Source organism: Hippopotamus amphibius, chromosome 4 (genome assembly GCF_030028045.1).
Source record: "Hippopotamus amphibius kiboko isolate mHipAmp2 chromosome 4, mHipAmp2.hap2, whole genome shotgun sequence".
Lineage (NCBI taxonomy): Eukaryota > Metazoa > Chordata > Mammalia > Artiodactyla > Hippopotamidae > Hippopotamus > Hippopotamus amphibius.
This window is the reverse complement of record NC_080189.1, coordinates 11,944,474-11,964,414: the sequence shown is the minus strand read 5'-3', so window position 1 is coordinate 11,964,414 and position 19,941 is coordinate 11,944,474. Positions and strand designations below refer to the sequence as shown.

At 41.3% G+C, this 19,941-nt stretch overlaps 1 protein-coding gene across 1 annotated transcript; it reads right to left on the bottom strand.

Moving 5' to 3' along the window:
- Positions 1-1,625: 1,625 nt before the first annotated feature.
- Positions 1,626-2,603, bottom strand: LOC130851797 (olfactory receptor 10AC1). The gene has a single exon (XM_057732533.1). It carries the CDS (start codon positions 2,601-2,603, stop codon positions 1,626-1,628), a length of 978 nt encoding a protein of 325 aa, XP_057588516.1.
- Between the last annotated feature and the right edge of the window lie 17,338 nt (positions 2,604-19,941).

Sequence of the window (19,941 nt, the reverse complement as noted above, 5' to 3'; positions counted from 1 at the left end):
TCCAGTCCTTGGCATGGATCCATCACTCAGTAAACATTTATTTGTTGCACCTATGCATGAAGGAATAAATTCTCAAATTTTCCTAAGTAGCCTAAGTTTTGTGTCAATTTGTTCCCTTTACTACACTAGGTTATACTGATGTAGTAACATTGTATAGAAATAGTCACATCAAGGGAATTTATTTTTAGTCAGTTTTACCAGGCAATGTGGATTAGTAATTCTTCCTTTTAATGTCTCTTCACTTTAATTTAGACAGTAATATTTCCACTAAGCTGCTGGTGGATGAAAGTACCTCAGTGCACTGCTACTCTGGTACTACATGGATAGAGTTCCCTGCCACTTCTTTTAGGAGACAGCTTTCAGGCATTTATCCTGGGGATAGAGGGCCAAAGGAGGTCTCTCTGATTCACTGAGGGGCTCCGATATTATTTGTTTTAAATAGTTATTTTTATATATGAGTAATATCCACTGAAAATGATTGTGAGAAATTTGGAAAATATATAATCAAGAAAATATAAATCACCTATAATCTTATCACATAGAGAGAAATTATTAACTTTCTGGTGGGTGATATCACCTCCTGGTCTCAGTAGCTAGCTATAATCTCAAATCTATCCCTCCTTTTGAATCTCTCCCTTGAGCTCTAGAGGTATATTTGCCTCCTCAGTCACAATCTTCACTGGCTTGTCCTGGCAGTGTTTCAATTCCACACATTCTAAGCGGAAGCCCCCATCACCCCTCCTCCTCACTTGCACCTGCTCTTGTGTCCTTTTCAGCAAATTGTACCACCATCCACTTGGTGATTTAGGTTAACTCTGATCCTTAGCTCCTCTTCTTCCTCGCCCTCATATCTAATCAAGAGTCTGCAGTTTCCACCTCCTGCGTATCTCTTTACTCTTTCCATGTCTCTTAATCAGTTGAGTCAATACTCTGGTCCAGACTCCATCACTTCTCTCCTGGAATATGGCAACAACTTCCATGGGTCTCCATGTCTCCAGTCCATTCACTACACGGTGGCCAGAGTGACCTCACAAGGAGGGGCAAGCTATCATATCACACCATGAACTCAAATCCTTCGGCTTTTTTACAAGGTCCTTCCCGAAATGCCTCAGCCCCTGTTTAACCATTTCCATTTGGAGCATTCTTCACTCTCCTCTTCATCTGGTTGACCTGTACACATCCTACAGTTCTCCACTGAGCCATGTGTGTCCCCCCAAAAGCTTTCCCTGACTCCCCTCTCCCCAGGAAAAGTCCAGAATGAGGCACTCCATCCATCTCCTGTTTACTCCCCACATCTGTCCTTGCTCCCTGTGAGCTCCCTGGGGCATAAAGTGTGCCTTCTTTGTCACCACAAGCCCACTACCTTGCCCAGGCCCAGCACATGGGAAGAACTCAACAGCTACTGATGGATCCACTCAGTGCAGGTCTAGGGCTCTATTCCACAAGGGAGGTGCGGAGGATAGGGCAACTGCTGGGAGTGTCTCCTTATGCGGACACTTCTCCAGATTCTCTTTTCAGAATCCGGTTCTTGATTCCCCCCCAGGGCATTCTCAGTGCAGACGCCTGCTGATAGGGGAAACTTTAGGGAGCAGAGCTGCCCACTCTGGCCTGGTCCCTGCCTGCTGTCAGGGCTCACCCAGACCGTGACCCGGGGCTCGGCGGGGCTGCCACCGCCCCAGCACCCTGTGGATGGCAGCGGTGATCTCGCGGTTGCGCAGGCTGTAGATGAGCGGGTAGAGCAGTGGCGTGACGTTGGTGTAGACCAGCGCCAGCGTGCGATCCTGCCGTGGGGAATAGCTGGCCTTGGGCCGCACGTACATGAAGGTGGCGCAGCCATAGTGGAGGAAGGTGACGGCCAGGTGCGAGGCGCAGGTGGAAGCGGCCTTGCGCCTGCCTCGTGGGGAGCGCAGGCGGCGCAGGGCGGCGGCGATGGCGCCGTAGGAGGCCAGGATGAGCGCGGAGGGCAGCAGCAGCAGCGCCAGGCAGGCGCCCAGCAGGGGCAGCTCCTCGGCGTAGCTCTGCGTGCAGGCCAGGTGCAGCAGCGCTGTAATGTCGCAGAAGAAATGCACCAGCAGGCGGGAGCCGCAGAAAGGCAGGTGGAAGACGGCCACCGTGAGCCCCAAGGACACCGCCAGTCCCCCGAGGCAGCAGGCCAGGGCCAGCCGCGCACACAGCCCAGGGGTCACCACAGCCGCGTAGCGCAGCGGGTGGCAGATGGCCACATAGCGGTCATAGGCCATAGAGGCCAGCAGGAAGCACTCGGCCCCGCCCAGAGCCACGAACATCTGCATCTGAACAGCGCAACCCAGGAAGGAGATGGGGCTGCCGCGGCTGAGGCCCGGCGAGGCCAGGTCGGCCAGGGAGCGGGGCACCACCACCAGCGTGTAGCAGAGCTCGATGGCTGACAGCTGGCAGAGGAAGAGTAGCATGGGCGGCTGGCTGGGTACTGAGGCCACGGCCACCAGGATGAGCAGGTTCCCGCTCAGCGTGGCCAGATGCACAACCAGCAGCAGCAGGAAGAGCGCGGGCCTCAGGTGCGGGAACTCAGCAAAGCCCTGCAGGAGAAAGCCGCCAGGCATGGTGGCATTGCTGGGGCTGTCCATGCACTAACCACCCGGAGGCACCTGTGGGAAAGACATGGGGGAAGGGAGAGTTTGTGGGCTACCCTCCTCCGGCCCTGCTGGTGAAGAAAGAGCTGGGTGGAATTTAGAGGGTAGGAGGAAGTAGGGCTGCAGGAAGGGAGGTGGGTTGATGGGTCCATTCCCATCCCCTCTTCCCATGAGGGACATCTTGTTAACTTGTTCTGAAAAATGGTCCAGTTTTTCCTGCCTCCTGGACTAAAATTCTTACAGCTGCTATCTCAACATGCTTTCCAAAGAAACCTTGATTTTAGTCCCTTCCTTTGCAATGCATCTCTCCTGACCTCCACCTATGAAGAATCCCCTCTCTTCAGACTCCACTTATTTTGTGGGTCTTATACAGCCACCGGTATTAGTCCACCTCAGCCTCTGCTCCGCAAGGCAGGAACTGTGTCTTTAGGCTCTGCTGCTCTTTCCTCCTCTCTGCCCTACTCTGCCACTTCTGAGTTGCTTGTCTTATGTTGCAGAATCACAAAAACATAATACAGATGAGGATCTTAGCCAACATCTTATTCAACCTCATAATTTTAAAGAGAAAAAAAAAAGCTGGGGAGGGGCAGGATGAAGGGCTTAACTGCTCACAGAAAGCAACAAAATCTACATTCCTGAGGCTGAATCCAGAACTTCCCATGACCTTAATAGAGACCCAGTCTGTGCCTGGCACTGAGGCAGACACAGCAGAGAAGTGTTAGCAGAAAGGCCTGACCAGGCACATCAAGAACAATATGTCCGAACAGTCTTGTTAATACTCTGTCAGCATGAGAAAAAGTGATGTGTATCTGTTCTAATTTGTCCTTCAGAGGTAGCAGTACATTCCAGATTTGCTGTCAGAACATAGTCTCTTTCTAAGCATTATCCAGTGACTCATTGCAGGCAACATTTGGGGAACATTGATAGCATGTATGTTGGCTGCGATTGTTATAAACCTCTGGAGGCAAGGAACATGAGGTGGTAAGAAATTCAAAGCTGTGCCAACTACAGGAGGACATTTGACTTTTCCAGTAGTTATTAATGATATCTTTTTAATTAATTTGAATGGTAAACACTATTTCCTTTTAGTGACTCAGTCGCTGTTTATAATCAATGTTCGTAGTGGAGTTTGTGCATGTAGTTTTACTACAGAGTGCAACAGCAATAAGGCTGGGCCACGGGCAGCAGGTAGATTGGATGCAAGAACTGGAAGGAATGCAAAGAGCATGGTTTTTGCTATTAATGCTCCGTTTTGAGGATAGTTCTGGGGATTTCTATTTATCAGTGTCAACCTGTGCTCTTTTTTTGCCATCCGAGGGGAATGCCTTCAAACAGATGTTTGCATTGTGATGGAGGAGGAATGGGGTAGGATTGTGGGTGGGTCTGAGGGTTGTGGAATCACTTTCTATCATTTTTTCCCCCATTATTCAGTCATTTGAACAAATTTAACAAACCTGTGCTGAATGCCTCTTCCCTGCCAGGTGTTGTAGCTGTGGGTGTGACCAAGAGAGAGAAGCCTGGCTGTTCTGGAGGTGCAGGCAGGACAAAGCTGTTGAAGTAACCAGCTCTCTTCACTCTGCCTCTGCTTACCCCTTGGTTTTTTACTTCTTCCTTTTCATCTCCTTAGAGAAGTAGGGAGTGGGAGGCAGAGACACACAAACAATCCAATTCATCTTCCTTCATGTTCATAGTTCACAGAAATGGAGATGATGAGAAAGGCCAGGCAGTGGCTCCAATAACTCTGAGCTCAAGGTATATAATCATGTTTAAGAACAAGGCTGTGGAAAGCAAGCCAGGCAGTTCATTTCAATCAAAAGGAGACTGGGGAGTGTTTCTACTTTGTCTAGAGTTTTTAGGAGGATTTGTTACAAACTCTAGGAATATATGTTAGAAATGTCTTTTCCCTGGGAGGGAGAAGGGGAACAGACACTTTCACAACTTCAGTAATTTGGTCTCTTCAAAACCAGGCTCCAGCCTAGTAGGAGAAGCTACAGAGGAAAAAAAAAAAAGCACCACCTTCCTCCTCCAGGGCCAGAAGGGCTATATTCCCACTCTTCAGCAATAATAGCTAAGAGAGTGTCAAGCAAATGCTCATAAGGACTTTATACATTTAACTCACCCAATCCTAGCAACAATCTGATGAGGTAGGTGAACTCTTATTGTACCTATTTACAGGTGAGGAGATTGAGGCCTAAAAGAATTAAATGTCATGAAGCTAGTGAGCAGTAAAGCCAGGTTTTCACTCAAGCAATCTAGTCCTTGCTAGTCCATGGTCTTATCCGCTATACTGTCTTCCTCACCTATCACTCTCCTGAAAATTCTTCTCACATAAGACACACCTTATCCCTTATCCCACTTCTCCCACCCTTCCTTGTCCAGAACTTATCTGCACTCTCCTAGGCATTTCTGTCCTTATTTTTCCCTTTGCTGACATTTCTCCTGAGGACATGTGGATGTGAGCAGTAATACAGATCATCTAAGATAGCAAATCTAAACATAGTTTCTCCTTAGCCTTGACATTGCTCATTCCTACTGTTGTGCTGGCAGGTCTGCTTTCCTAACTGCATAAGGCTCCGTGGAGTGGCCACAGATCAAAGGCTGGCTGGTGGCCCGGGATATCTGGATGTGGCTGGAAGCCTTGCTGCACTGGGGCCATAGATCTGGGACTTGATTTTCACTGTGTAGGATAATTAAAATTATCGGTAATAGTGATGTTTTTCAATCAGTCATTTCACAGCCAATGGAAGCACTTCTAAGGAGAGGTTGTGGGGAGACTTGAAAGGCAGACAGGTCAGGCCTTTCTCGGTCTTGAAGATACCATAAAATGCTGCACTAGTTTGAAGGTCAAATGGTCCAGATCCTCATCCCTCTGGGGCAAAGGATGCCGCAGGGAGGTCATATAACCAGTCTGGGACCTCACCACTCTGTGTTGGCAGCAGAACTGGACTCACTGCTCCTGTTTGATGGCTCTGTTTCTGCCAGAATTGTCTTCCAGAGTAGACCTGAGTCTATTGATCTAGTATTATTGTTTACAAAAACACCAGAGGAGAGGTCACAGAAAAATCAGATCATTGTTCCATAGGAAGTTAGGTTTAGAATTGTAAATATGCTGAATTTGCATAATTTGACTTAATAACCTGTCATGAGCATCTGGTCTATGAATTTACACAAATTGTTCTGAAATCTCTTTTCATCCAGTACTTCTTTTTAGGAAAAACACACACTGTGCATTCAAAAGATTTTTTTTTTTCTTTTCCTTAATCCTCAGTGAGGTAGAAAGACTCCCCACTGTCTAAACTTTTTGTTTTGTTGTTTGATGGATGCTTGATTTGGGTTGGAGACAACTTAACATTTCTGAAACCTTGCCTCCTTGCTGTTGAATTGAGGTAGAAAAGAGGGATGTGTGAGGGTTCTGTGAGATAACATGTAAAAACTAGCACAAAACTCCATGCACAGTAGGTGCACAACAAGACTGAAAAAAAAAAAAAAGCATTCTCATCTCTGTCCTTCATGCCCTGACAGGCTTAGATCATATTTCCTCTGAATATTCATCTTCCCAGCATGAAAATCTCCTCACCCCTTGACTGTGTCTTTTCAGGTTCCTTTTCTGTCTTTCTGGGGTCCAAGAAACAAAGGTGTACATAGTATTCTGGATTTAGGGAAGAATACTTTTCTCATCTATAGACATGGATGAGTTTGTATCTATCTACGTCATCATCATCTTTCTCCCCCACCTCTCTCTCTATCTTTCAACTTGTTTTTTTTTCTCTTTCGTTCCTATCATCTTTCTAAGACTAGACAGACTATGGAGGAAGACATCTGTGAGTTTAAATCCTGACTCAACCACTCGCTAGCCATATTACCTGTGGGGGATGTATTCAATTTCCCTGAACCTCAGTCTTTTCACATTAAATGGAGATAACGGTGTCTCATTCATAGGCACACTACAAAGGAAGCTCACAGCACAGCACTGGGCACAAAGCAGATATGAAGAGATGTGTATTAATCACAACAGGTTATAACCCAACTTCTACAGTGTGAGGTCAGCCTTTGGGCTCCACCTGCAGGGTAGCTGACAACTGTAATTGCTATGACTCCTTTTCCTATATCATCAAGCCTTTTCCTTGGTTTATGACAGATAACTTGAAACTCATTAATTAGCATATATGTGTGTTATTATATATTTCAAATTTAGATTTGTGTTCCGAAACAAAATCCCTTGAATTAAAAAACTCATTTACCTTTTTCTTGATTTGTCACACAAAATTACATCTTTCAGTGTTTTCTTTTTTCTCATCAGTTTGGTAATTTCTTTACTTAGAGGAGCTAAATATCATCTTTGGTTGTAGGGATTTCACTGTGCTCCCTCTCACAACCATTTATGACCTCAGCCTCGACCCCTGGGATATGAGCCTGTTTTCTGGCACGATGTTTCTGTCCTGTGAACCAGTCTCTCTTACATGATAAAGCAGTCTACTGAGTCCCCATGACTAAATTTGGTGAGATAGCTTGTCAAAGGCTTTTGGAAGTCTACATAAAAGAAGTTCATGCTAGTTTCTTGTTGGCATCTTTATCCCCTAAAAGCATTTAAGTGGATTTAATAGGGAATGTTTTCCTTACACATTCTTGCTTTTCTCCTTTTACAGCGTTTTCTGAAATATTTATTCATCTGACATGTTATAAAATGAGATGCCCTTGATATTTCCTGTGTCTGCAATGGAGCCCTTCTTAAAATGATGGTTACAATTCTGAATCTTTTAGTTCTCTAGCTATGGGTCAATATGTTACTTTGGGTTCTGCATTTTGGCCAACATTTTCTCCTCAGTTTCCTGACAATTCAGAATTATGACAATATGTGCACTCGTGTTGAGAGCTCCCTGAATAGTTGCCACTGTGAGTTCTCTTTTCTCTAAAAATCAATTGTGGGGTTAGAGCTTTGAGTAAAGTATCATTTCAGGCTTGCTGGTCTCTTTTATTTTCATCTGGAAAGGAGCTTTGAACCATACAATTCTAGGAGTCCTGCTTATTTTAGAGCTGGCTCTCTGCCTTTAATGCTTTTAAAGAAACTCTCTGCTTGAATGAAGCAGCACCCATTTAAACTAATATCTCTGACCCAGACTTCCTTCAGAGGAAGAGGGAGATGCTTCAAACATGAGCACTTTAATCTTCAACATCCAAATTGTCTGGCAAAGAGAATGCCCCAATTCTGGGACCGTGAAGGTCAACTTCATCACACATAAATGCATGATCGTTGTGCTGTTACATTTTTTAAAGTGTTCTAGGCCTGAGGGTCAGTTACTTTGTCTGCTTGAATAAATGTCTGCATTTTCGCTCTATAAAAATCTAATTTGTTTTCAAAATTTATTTTAAAAATCAACTATCATTTTCCATAAAGTTGGTTCTAGTATACCTTCCATAAAGTTGGTTCTAGTAAAGTTGGTTTGAGAATACTTTTAATTTCTAACTTAGTTTGTGCTACAAAATAGAGAGTTCCCTCAAAAACCCAGAAGACTCTGTTTCTTGTTGGCCACAGACTGAGAGTTGGAACTAAGTAATGGGACAAAGCAGCTGCATGGATGAGGAAATCAAAGCTCCCTCAATTCTGTCAGGGAATTTTCATGATTCATTAAAATAAAAAAACAAAACACAGTTAAGGAAAAAATGTTGATTTCCTGAGCCAGCCACCTTCCAGGAGAGAGAGCTTCTGGCATCTTTGGAATATCGTCTCAGAAAGCCATGGATGCCTCAGAAAAGCTATCATCTGCAAGAGCTGTGTGCATAATTTTGGCTTCAGGACCTTTTCCAATGGGACACTCCCCCTACCACCCCACTGCTTACCCCAGAGTTTCTAGCAGAGACTCCTGTGGTTACTAGTTGAGATAAGACAGAACGCACAGGATTCAGCCAGCCCTAGGATGGGCTCTGCTGGGAGCCTGGGTCTTCCTCAAGGGGAGGCCCTGTGGTTGGTGTATGTGGGGCCTAAGGATTAGTTCTCTGTCCAGGATGGGAGGGATACATGGAGCCCTCCCTGTCATGGTATCATCAGTAGTCAAGTTTTTGTGTCCTGTGAAGTAGATTGATAATCATAGATAACATCTTCTTGAATACTTTCTTTTCTGCCTCTGAGAGTTGAAGAAATCATATTTTCTTCAATTTTATCCTTACATATTATTCTAGAGAAATAAGATATCATTGGATGCCTCTCGCCATGGAAACCTCTGTTCATTTGAGAAGACAGAACTTTCCCATTTTTAGATGAGAAAGCTGAGGCAGGAGAGATGCATTTGGGCAAAGTCACTCAATAAAAATAGAAGCAGAACCTAACAGTCCTGGCATCTGTAGCTGTCTCATGTTTCTCAAGCCCCACCCTACCTCAGTGCACCCAAGATTGAAGGGTTCCACAGGCTACAGTGCCTTGAACACTGGGTGCTCCAGGGTTCATTGCTGTGGGGCACCAGATCTGATCTAAGGGCGTCTTTCTCTCACCAGCAGTTATCTCTTCTGGGCAAACCTACTTGGGAAGCATTTTGATTTCCTTATTTCCCTTTTTCCATGCTCTGCTCTTGGTGTTTCCTTCTCTTTCTCTGCCCTCCTACCCCACAGGCTTCTCCTTACCTGGGCTCGGAGAGAGGAGTGATTTGGAGATAGGTAGAGAGGAGATTCAGATCATGGTGACTGGAGATTAGAGAGATCACAGGCAAAATGAAAAACAGCAGACTCCAGAGCTGCAGCAGGCAGGTGTAGAGGGAAAGGGCTTGAAAGGAGAAGAGTGAGGGATGGAGAGGCTGTAAAGGGGAGAGCACCTGGAGGGGGTTTCCAGAGCAGTTTCTGATTAGCTGTGTCTGGTTGGTACTATAACCTTAGCTTCCTTTATGTCCTTGGAGAGTTGGGGAGATGGGGAGGAGAAAGTTATACTAGTCTCTTCCAGAGGGAGGGCAAGAGCAAAAGCATCCTGTGATTAATTCTCTCATCACAAAATCCCTCCTCAAGGTTGGAGACCTAGGAGGGCTTGGCACATATACAAAGATTCTGCAGCTGTCCAGAAAGAAACAACTCCCTATTTCATAGTGACCACCTCCCAGAGTGCACTCTGTCCCACTGGTGCCACATTCTTTCTCTAGAGTGTTCCATGCTCCTCTGTCATCACAGCAGTTCTCACCTGTGTATGCTGGACCAGGTGGTAGTTCTAGAACCCATGGAGAAGGATCAGGTACCCGATAGGTCTATAATGTGTTAGTTTGTCCCATGTCTAGAACAGGGGAACTAGCTGACTGTTGAGAAGCATGAATGAATTGTCTTTAACTCTCACATGTGTGCAAGGACCCCAGAAACTGCACTAGGAAGCTTCCAACAAGGGATATTCCTGGCAATGGAGTATGAACTTGATGATTCTGGCAGGTCCCTCTAAATTTGGGAGCTGAAGACTTGCTCTTGATGTTTTGGTTATTATCTTGCCTGTCCACATGTATATGTGTGTGAGCATCACAGGACTGTAGAGGTCATCTGTTCTAGTTCATTTACTCATTCACTTATACTTTGATTTAACAATTCAACACATGCTTATTGAGTACCTACCATGTGCCAAACTTTAATCTAAGTACTGGGGTATATAGATCAAGGAGCAAAACAGACAAAATTTTCTGTCTTCATGAAGCTTACATGCCAGAGAGAAGAGGTAGACAATAGCCAATTTAGGTAAATTAAATGGTGTATTTGAAAGTAAGTCCAATGGAGAGGAATAAAGGAGGATAGGAAATGTGAGGGGGTGACGTGAAATTTTAAATAGGTTGTTTGAGGAAGGCTTTAGTGGGAAGGAGACATTTGATGCAAACCTTGAAGGAGGTAAAGAAGTGAATCATGTGGATATCTGGGTGAAGAACGTTCCAAGCAGAAGAATTAGCCAGGCAGAGATCCTGAATGGGGGAGCAGGCCTGATGTGTTTGAGGCACAGCAAGGAACCCAGGGTGCTTGGGGTGGAGTGAGGACACAATGAGGTCAGAAAAATTGTGAATGGCCAGTAGGAGGTGTCTTGCATGGAACTGTGAGAAATTGGCTGAAAAACTAGGACATTTGTAGAGACATGGATGGACCTGGAGACTGTCATACAGAGTGAAGTGAGTCAGAAAGAGAAAAACAAATACCGTATATTAACACATATATGTGGACTATAGAAAAATGGTACAAATCAACCAGTTTGCAAGGCGGAAATAGAGACACAGATGTAGAGAACAAACATATGGACACCAAGTGGGGAAAGCGGGGAGGGTTGGGGGGGAATGAACTGGGAGATTGGGATACCAAATTGTACACTCTAAATATATGCAGTTTATTGTATGTTAACTGTATCTCAATAAAAGTTCTAAAAAAAAACTGAAATGATATAAAAAAATCAATCTGGCTGCTGTGTTGAGAATAGATTTTAGTGGGCCAGGGTAGAAGCAGAAATCAGAAATTCAATAATCCGGGTGAAGGAATACATGCTTTCGATGAGAACAGTAGCAGAAGTGGTGAGATATGGTTGGGTTTTGAATGCATTTGATTTATTATTTATTTTTTAAAAATACATTTTAAATGTAGAGCCAGCAGAATTTCCTGATGGGTTGGATATGGGATGTGAAAGAAAGAGAGGGGCCAGAATGATTTTTTTACCTGAGCAACAGGAAGAATAGAGGTATCATTACCTGAGATGAGGAAGACCTCAGATGGAGCACGTCTGGGGAGAAAAAGTGGTCAGAAGTTCAGTGTGGGGCATATTAGGTTTGAGATGTCTGTTGGATGTCCAAGTGGATCTGTCAAATTGACATACGATCTGCAGTTCACAGGAGAGGTTCAAATTAGAGTGTAAATTTGAGGTCATCAATTATAGGTGATACTTTAAGTCATGAAACTGGGTGAGATCATTATGGCAACGAGAATAGAGAAAAGAAAGGGTCCCAAAACTGATCCCAGGGGTGCTCCAAAGTTAGGGCTTTAGGAAGATGAAAAGAAATGAGAAAGGGAAAACATGGGGGAGTCTACAGTCTCCATTTTTCAGCTAGATAAACCATATACTTGTGTTTGCCTATCACCCAATTTGCACAGCTGCCTCATGGAATATTTATATGCAAAATGAATCCACGATATAGTAGGATGACTTCCCCCATTGATAACAAACAGTTATTTCAATCCCTACGTAATTCTTCTGTTAAGGGTCATGTGGCGGGTTGAGTGATGGCCTTACAGGGAGCAGTGGACCTTCCTCTTCCCATTTCCCTTTCCTCATGAAGTGTAAGGAGCTACACCAGAGGCTGGAAGTGAGGGCAGAACCCAAATCCCACAGAGAAGGAAAGAGTTGGAAACAAAAACTTCTGGGTTCTAAAATTCTAGACTTCTTTCCCAAATTTGTTTTTCTGTTTTGTTTTGTTTTGTTTGTATGCTTTAGGAAGTAGTTTACCTTGTCTGAGCCTTAGTTCACATGACTTAAATATAAGAATGATAATACAACCTGTGTCTAATTAGCAATTTTGTTTCAACATCTTATTTTTAACAGTTTTATTGAGGTATTATTGAATTGTACACATTTAATTTGTTCAATTTGATGTGTTTGGACATATGAAAACACCCATGATACCACTACCATAATTAAAGGAATAGACATACTCAACACCTCCCAGAGTTTCCTTGGGTCTCTCCTGCTCTCTCTCTGTCTCTCTCTCTCCTTTTTTTTTTTTTTTTTTTTTTTTTGTGGCAAGAACACTCAGCACGAGATCTACCCTCTTAACAGATTTGGAAGTGCATAATACAGTGTTGTTACCTATAGGCACAAAGTTGTGCAACAGATCACTAGAATTTACTCACCAAACATAACTGAAATTTTTACCCTTTGAATAACAGCCCCCCTTTCCCCCAGCCCAAGGCGACCACTATTGTATTCCCTTCTCCTATGAGTTAGACTACTTTAGATTCCTTATATATGGGGAATTAAACAAACTGATATTTCTCCCATCTTAAAGAAAATCTCTCTTTTTATTATTTATTTCTTTATTTATTGGCTGCATTGGGTCTTTGTTGCTCCACACTGGTTTTCTCTAGTTGTGGCGAGCAGGAGCTACTCTTCATTGTGGTGTGTGGGCTCCTCACTGTAGTGGCTTCTCTTGCTGTGGAGCACAGGCTCTAGGCGTGCGGGCTTCAGTAGTTGTGGCACATGGGCTCAATAGTTGTGGCTCACGGGCTTTAGAGCGCAGGCACATGGGCTTAGTTGCTCAGTGGCACATGGGATCTTCTTGGAGTAGGGATCGAACCCCTGTCCCCTGCATTGGCAGGCAGATTCTTAACTACTGCACCACCTAGGAAGTCCCAAAGAAAATCTTTCTTGATCCCATTTTTTCATCTAATTCCCATTTTTGTGGACTTGGAGAAAATCCTCAGGAGAGTTGTGTGTACTTGCTGTCTATACTTCCTTTCCTCTTATTCTTTTATTGAAAAAAGAAAACAACAACAAAATAACACTTTATTGAGGTATGATTGACATGGAAAATGCTGTTTGGAGATTTTAAATGAGATCTTACTTATGAAAACATTTTATAAATCCTAAAGTACTCCATAAATGTCACTTATTGTTATGTTGAAGAGCCATGGTCAACATATTTTCCAGTACAGAACTCCATCCTACCTTTCCCTGGCACTGAGTTTCGTCATGCAGAGAGCCCTCCCATTCTCATTCTTTTTATGCACACAGTTTCCCTGTAAGGAGAGAAGCAATTGGGAAAGGGACTCAGTCTGGACAGGCCTCTTTAGTGATCACGACTCTTGGATTTGATGATATCATTCACAAACAGCAGTGTATCATGGTTCACAATTTTGGAAATGCTGCCAAGAGGATCTTGGACATAATCTACAGGATGTATAAGCCCTGACCTAAAGTAAAATTTACCAGTGACAAGAGTTTGGAGTTTTACACATAACATTTTCTTTGGCTGGAGTCTGGCTTTATTTAAAGAGCTGTGTCAACACAGGGATTGTCTGCTTGGGCCCAGGGATTCCTTAGAGTAGTGGTGCCTCTGTCCTCTCTTGGAGGGTTGGGGTGAGTTTTCTCAGACTTGGAATCATGTGGGATCTGTGTTTGAACAAAGACTGGAAATGCTTACATCATCTCCACATTCCTTAACCATTTGTCACCAGATTGCAAATCCCTGCTTCTGGGGAGAAAAGATACTGCTTCTCTCTGACTTCTGCAGAGAAGAGGCCAGTCAGGTTATTGAGTTTGATGAATATCTATGGCCCTAAGGAGGAAAAGTTAATTTCTTTGTGGGCTTTGCATAATTTTTTTGTAAATTTATAGAAATATGAGTGACAGGAAAAGAGCAATAGAGTAAACTTAAAGTATGAAAAAATAAATGAAATTATAATGCTATATAAAGAAATCAAGGGCACAGAACAGAAGCAAAACAGATCATAAACAAAACCTTAAGTTGATTTTCTGAAGATTCTAAGAAGACACATAAATTTCTGGAATTTTCAACAAGGAAAAGTGAGAAAAGATAGAAATCAATTAAAAATTGAAAAGTGAGAAGTTAAAATAGATATAGTAGAGATTAAAAATAATAAAATATTATTAAAAAGTATTTATGTATGCAGTTGACACATATCTGAAAATAAAAGCCTAATTGGCCCAAGAAAAAACAGAAAATTTGTATAGAATTATGATCATAAATGACATTGAGTTGCTACTAAAAATATAAGCCCTCTGCCCTTCTCACTACTCCATGGAAAATACTTTTACTGGGGGACTTTACCAAAGTTTCAAGGTGACCATAAAATAATAATAATATAAATAAAATATACTATAAATATACAATAAAGTATATAATCCAAATGTTTTTCCAGAAAATGAAAAAAAAGAAAGAAAAATTGCCCAACTTTATGACATTTGCATAACCTAGATTAAAATAATTCTCATTAGTATATTATATAAAACATATACAGTAATTTTATAGATGAAAACATTTTTAAATATTATCCAAGGGAATTTAACTTTTTTTTAAAAACAATGTATTTTTACCAAGGGACCATTTTCCCAGGAATATACCCATGATTCAACTTCAGAAAAATCTGTAGGTTCACTCTCATGTTGGTTGACTAAAGGAAAACAAAGTTATCTCAATATACATGAAAAAAAACCGATGAGAATTCTTAGAAAGCTAGAACTAGAGAAGAACTTTATACCTAATAAAAACTACATATAAAAATTCTACAACAAATGTTGTATTTAATGGAATTTGAGGCACTTTTTCTAAAGTCAGGAACAAGATGACATATGATAAGTATTAAATGATACTTAGTAGCACAGTACTTATAATTCTAGCCAATACAAAAGGAAAGAAAATAATAATTGATATGGAGGAGAATATAATTATTTGATATGGTCAGTTACATTTAAAATCCAAGAAAATTAATAGGCAAATGAGTCACATCAATAAGAAAGTTCAGCAAGATTTCCTAATATAAGATTTACATGTAAAAGTAAATAAAGTTTTTCTAAACCAGCAATAATCAAATAGAAAATATAATAAAAAATAAGATACCATTACAGTAGCAACACAAGTCATAAAATATATAGGAATTAATTTAACAAAATGCACAAGAGCTTTGTAAAGAAAAATATATGACTCTAGCAAAGGACAAAAAAGGAAGTCTAAATAAAGGTAGAAACTTAACCATATTCATGACTGGGTAAAAATGCCTTTTTTCCTTGTAAAAATGGCACCTTTTCCAAGTTTGAGGTATATTAAATGCATTTCCAATAATAATTACAATAGGAATCATGAGGCAAACTAGTACACTGGTTTAAATATACACATAGAAAAGTAAAGACCCTAAAATAACTAATAAAAATGTAAAATTTTGAACTAAGGTAAAGAGGAAAGAGGATGAGTAACCCTCCAGATATTAAGACATACTGCAAAGCAACAATTAGTAAGACACATTAATATATATTTGTATAAGGGAAAAATGGGCATTTGATATAGGATTGACACTTCAGAAACAGACCCATAAATTCAGGTGAACTTGGTAAAAAAAAATTGATGAATTTGACTATATTAAAAGTAACTATTTTGGTTAACAAAAGACAACCAACATAAGTAGAAATAATAGTCCAGGAAGTGAGTGATACTTGTATCAATAATAAAAAATGTCTTGAGTTATACAAGGAAATATCACTAATTAATTAAAAAAAAACAAGAAAAATGGATAAAGGATGTGATTAAGCTGTTCAAGAAGAGAAATTTGAATGGATAAGAAGTCATTGAAGAGATTGTCAGCATTGTTTTCAGCCAGAGAGAATAACATTTAAATAGCCATGCAACCTCTCTTTTTTCTTTCTCCATAGCCAGTGCTATGACTTGGATACTTGGCCTTCATTTTATGTCTTCACATTGGTTTCTCACAATCCAGCTATCTTTTGTCAAGAAACAAAAGCAAAATTGTCCTATTTCTCAAGGTATTTGTATGAAAATTACTAATCAGAGCACGTACAAAGCCGAGACAAGACATGGAGAGTAAGGAATCTAGGTTTACATGAAGACAGCATGTTTACCTTCATTGATTCCATGTTCTTACCAGGCAGCTCTGAGCCAAGGACCTTTCATAAACTAGTTGCAGTTTGGTGGAAAATGTAACCCATTGAAGTTTTTTCCTGGTTTTTTTTTTTGAAGTTTAATAATAAATATATATGATAGCCTTTGAATTACCTTTATCCCCTCATTTGCGAAATAACATATTTACTAAATGTGAGTTTGAGGCTACACCCCAACCTCAACCAGGTGGTTTAATACATTGAACATCACACCTGACACTTACGAGATGCTAAACAAACTATTAAATGAAACAAGCAAGCAAAAAGCAAGAAACAAAAAACAAGCTAGAAAAAATGAGAAAGCCATTTATAATTATTGGATTGGCAAAAATTAAAATGTCAGATAATATAAAGTACAGGTGAGGTTGTGGAGAAATAGGAACACTCCTGCACTGTGAGTGGAGCTATAATTAGTACAGTTTTTATGGAAAGCTACTTAATACTGTTAGTGAAATTGCATCATGTTCATAGTCTATGTCTTTGCAGTTTCACTCCTGAGACTATACCTCACACATACTCTTTTGGAAAGACAGGAAAGATAAATTCTCAGAAGTTTACTGCAGCATAGTTTGAAACAGCAAAGAGCTGGAAATAACGAGTGCCCAATAGTAGAGAAATAGGTAGGAAAATGTGCTATAAGCAAATAATGGAATATCATTAGGGGATTATAAGTAATGACTTAGAATTAAGTATGCCTACATTAATAAATCTCAAAATATAATGATGAGGACTTCCCTGGTGGTGCAGTTGTTAAGAATCCACCTGCCAATACAGGGGACACAGGTTCAATCCCTGGTCCGGGAAGATCCCACATGCCATGGAGCAACTAAGCCTGTGTGCCACAACTACTGAGCCCTTGTGTTGCAACTACTGAAGCCCTCACACCTAGAGCCAGTGCTCTGCAACAAGAGAAGCCACCACAATGAGAAGCCTGCGCACTGCAACAAAGTGTAGCCCCTGCTTACTACAACTAGAGAAAGCGAACACGCAGCAACAAAGACCCAACACAGCCAAAAATAATAAATAATAATAAAATAAAATTCAAAAAAATATAATGATGAGTAAAAACAGTAAGAAAAAGAAATGTAACATCATGCCAGGTATCTTAATTGAAAACACGAGTGAGTACCTGAATAGAATAAGAAAAGAAGAACCTTGCGTGACTGATAATGTTACTGTGTCACAAAGTGATTATGGCCAAGTTAGCTTTTTGCCTCACTCCCTGAGGCTTCGTTTTTCCCTTTATCCCCTGAAATGAGTGGGAATGGGAAAGGATATAATTGTTATAGCTAATTAATACCAAATAATGATTGATCCCTTATTACCCAGTCTCCTCATTTGAGGTCTATGGTATCACCGATTCATATCAGAAGTTGTCACCATTGTTAACAAATGCTTAAGATTACTTTTACCATCTTTGATGACTTCTCATAATAAAGACTGTGCAATGTGCGGATGAGGGCAATATTTTCAACCTCCTTGCCGTCACATAATTCGTTCTTTAAATGAAGAAATACTGTTGAACCTTGTCCCTGATTTTCCTGTGAGGAGATGATTAAGGTTCATGACTACCACCAACACTCCTCTAAGATAACATCTACTAAACCTTTTAACTAGTTATACCCTTGTTTGTATAGTATCACTGCCTGCTTATCCCAATTTTACCTGTTCTACTAGCCTACTTTCTGATCAGACACCTATCAACCTTTCCCAACACCAATGCCTGGCTAAACTTCAAGTGGGTTCCTGCCGATGCTTAGTAATAGTTTGCTCATTGGCGGATGAAATCTCCAAAGTTTCTCTGTCAACCAAACTTCTCTTTTTCTTAAGCTTACTTCTGCTCACTTTACTCTTAAACATATTTCTTATTGATTATTGCCACAGTTGCTCCTTCTAATTCCAACACCGCCACTATGCACTAGCTTAGAAAAGCTCCTGGAATATGGCAAACACTCAGGATATGTTTGCTGCTGTTCTTACCACCACCACTCCTACCACTCCTACTCTCACCACTATTCAGTCTCCTAGGACCGCCATACATCACATGATTGTTATAGGTTAAGCCTGGTGCCAAGTATTGGGTTGGCCAAAAGGTTGGTTTGGGTTTTTGCATCAGGTCTTACGAAAAACCTGAATGAACTTTTTGGCTAACCCAGTATTTTACATATATTATCTCACTTAATTTAATGTATTTTTACTGAGAACACTGAAACCATTCAAGAAACCATTTAGGATTTTCAAAACTGACCTTAAAATTTGAGATCTCCAGTTATCCTTTTTATCTCAGAAAAGAGGTGTGGTCTTCCTCTCCAAGGTCAACACTTCAGTATGTATTTCATTCTCAATCCTTGTCTATCACTCCCAAGACCATGTTTTCTTGTTTTCTGGCTGTCTAGATTCTTCAGTCTCTTTCCATTGGCTCCTTTCTCAGCCTTCAAATATGCTCCGGTCTGCCTAACTTGTCTTGAAATCCCCCAAGTTGAACTGACTTTTATGTAAGATTCTATTATATTTTTCTCCCTCTCATCATTGTACACATTCTTAGATAAGTTTTCAGTCTATCTTACACCTCTTCTTGCCTGAATCCTGTGTTCCTAGAACCTACCTCTATCATATCTGGACTAATCACAGTTAGTTATGATTTCCTAGTTACCAAAACCCTCTTCTAAATACTTAGTCTCATAGATTTTTCTAGTGTGCTTACCCCTTTGATCACTGTATCCTTAAAACTCTTGTTTGGTTTGTATGACAGCACAGATTCTTGATTCTTGCACACCTTTCTGTGCATGTCCCCTGCCTCTCCTTGCCTCTTTAAGGCCAGATGGTGAACATCATGTGAGGGTACCATCTGAGGGATGCTGGAAGCAGAGCATGCACAGAAGGTCAGGGTTGAGGCAGCAGTAGAGTCATTATTCACACTGTCAGAAAGAAACCAAGAGGACACAAGAAGGCAGAGAAAGCCAGAAGGTTGGTATTCTTGGCACCGATTGATAGCTGAGATAGCTGCAGTTGTAGTTGAAATATTATGAATGTCTGGGCATAGTTGGTCAAAGGGTTTACAAAAACTGATGGAGCTGGAGCAAGGAAGGGCAGAAGGTGTGCAGGTGGAGTTGGGTAGGTGGCAGGAAGTAGGTTGGTTAGTAGGCAGAAGAACAGATGGAGAGCAGGAAAAAAGAGGATAAAGAGAAGGAGCCTTGGCACCACTTACTTACCTCCTCCAGTGAAGTTAATTCTGGATTGGCCTTGCTCAGAGGCCTGGGGTAATGATAGCAGGAAGCAGCAGACTGAGTGATCGTGAGAGCAAGGTAAAGACCAGGGTTGGTCTGATTATTGGCAGTGGAAAGAGTAGAACCTGGCAGAGGTACAGATACAATAAGCAAGGCACTTGGACCATCATCATCCTTCATCTTTAGTAAACATCAGTCATGCACACATTTTATAGCTTTTTATTGTAGAAATTTTTACATATACATAAAAATAGAATAGTATAATGAGCCGTCATGTATTTATTATCCAGTTCAGCAATTCTCAACATTTTGCCAATCCTGTTTAATCAATCTTTCCCCCACACCCTTTGGATATTTGTTTTTGCTGCAATATTTTAAAGCAAGTCCAGAACATCCTATTATTTCACACACCGATAATTTAGTGCACTCATTTGTCTTGTATCTAAGCACCTGCACACACTGGTGTATTTTCTGCTTCTGTACAATTATT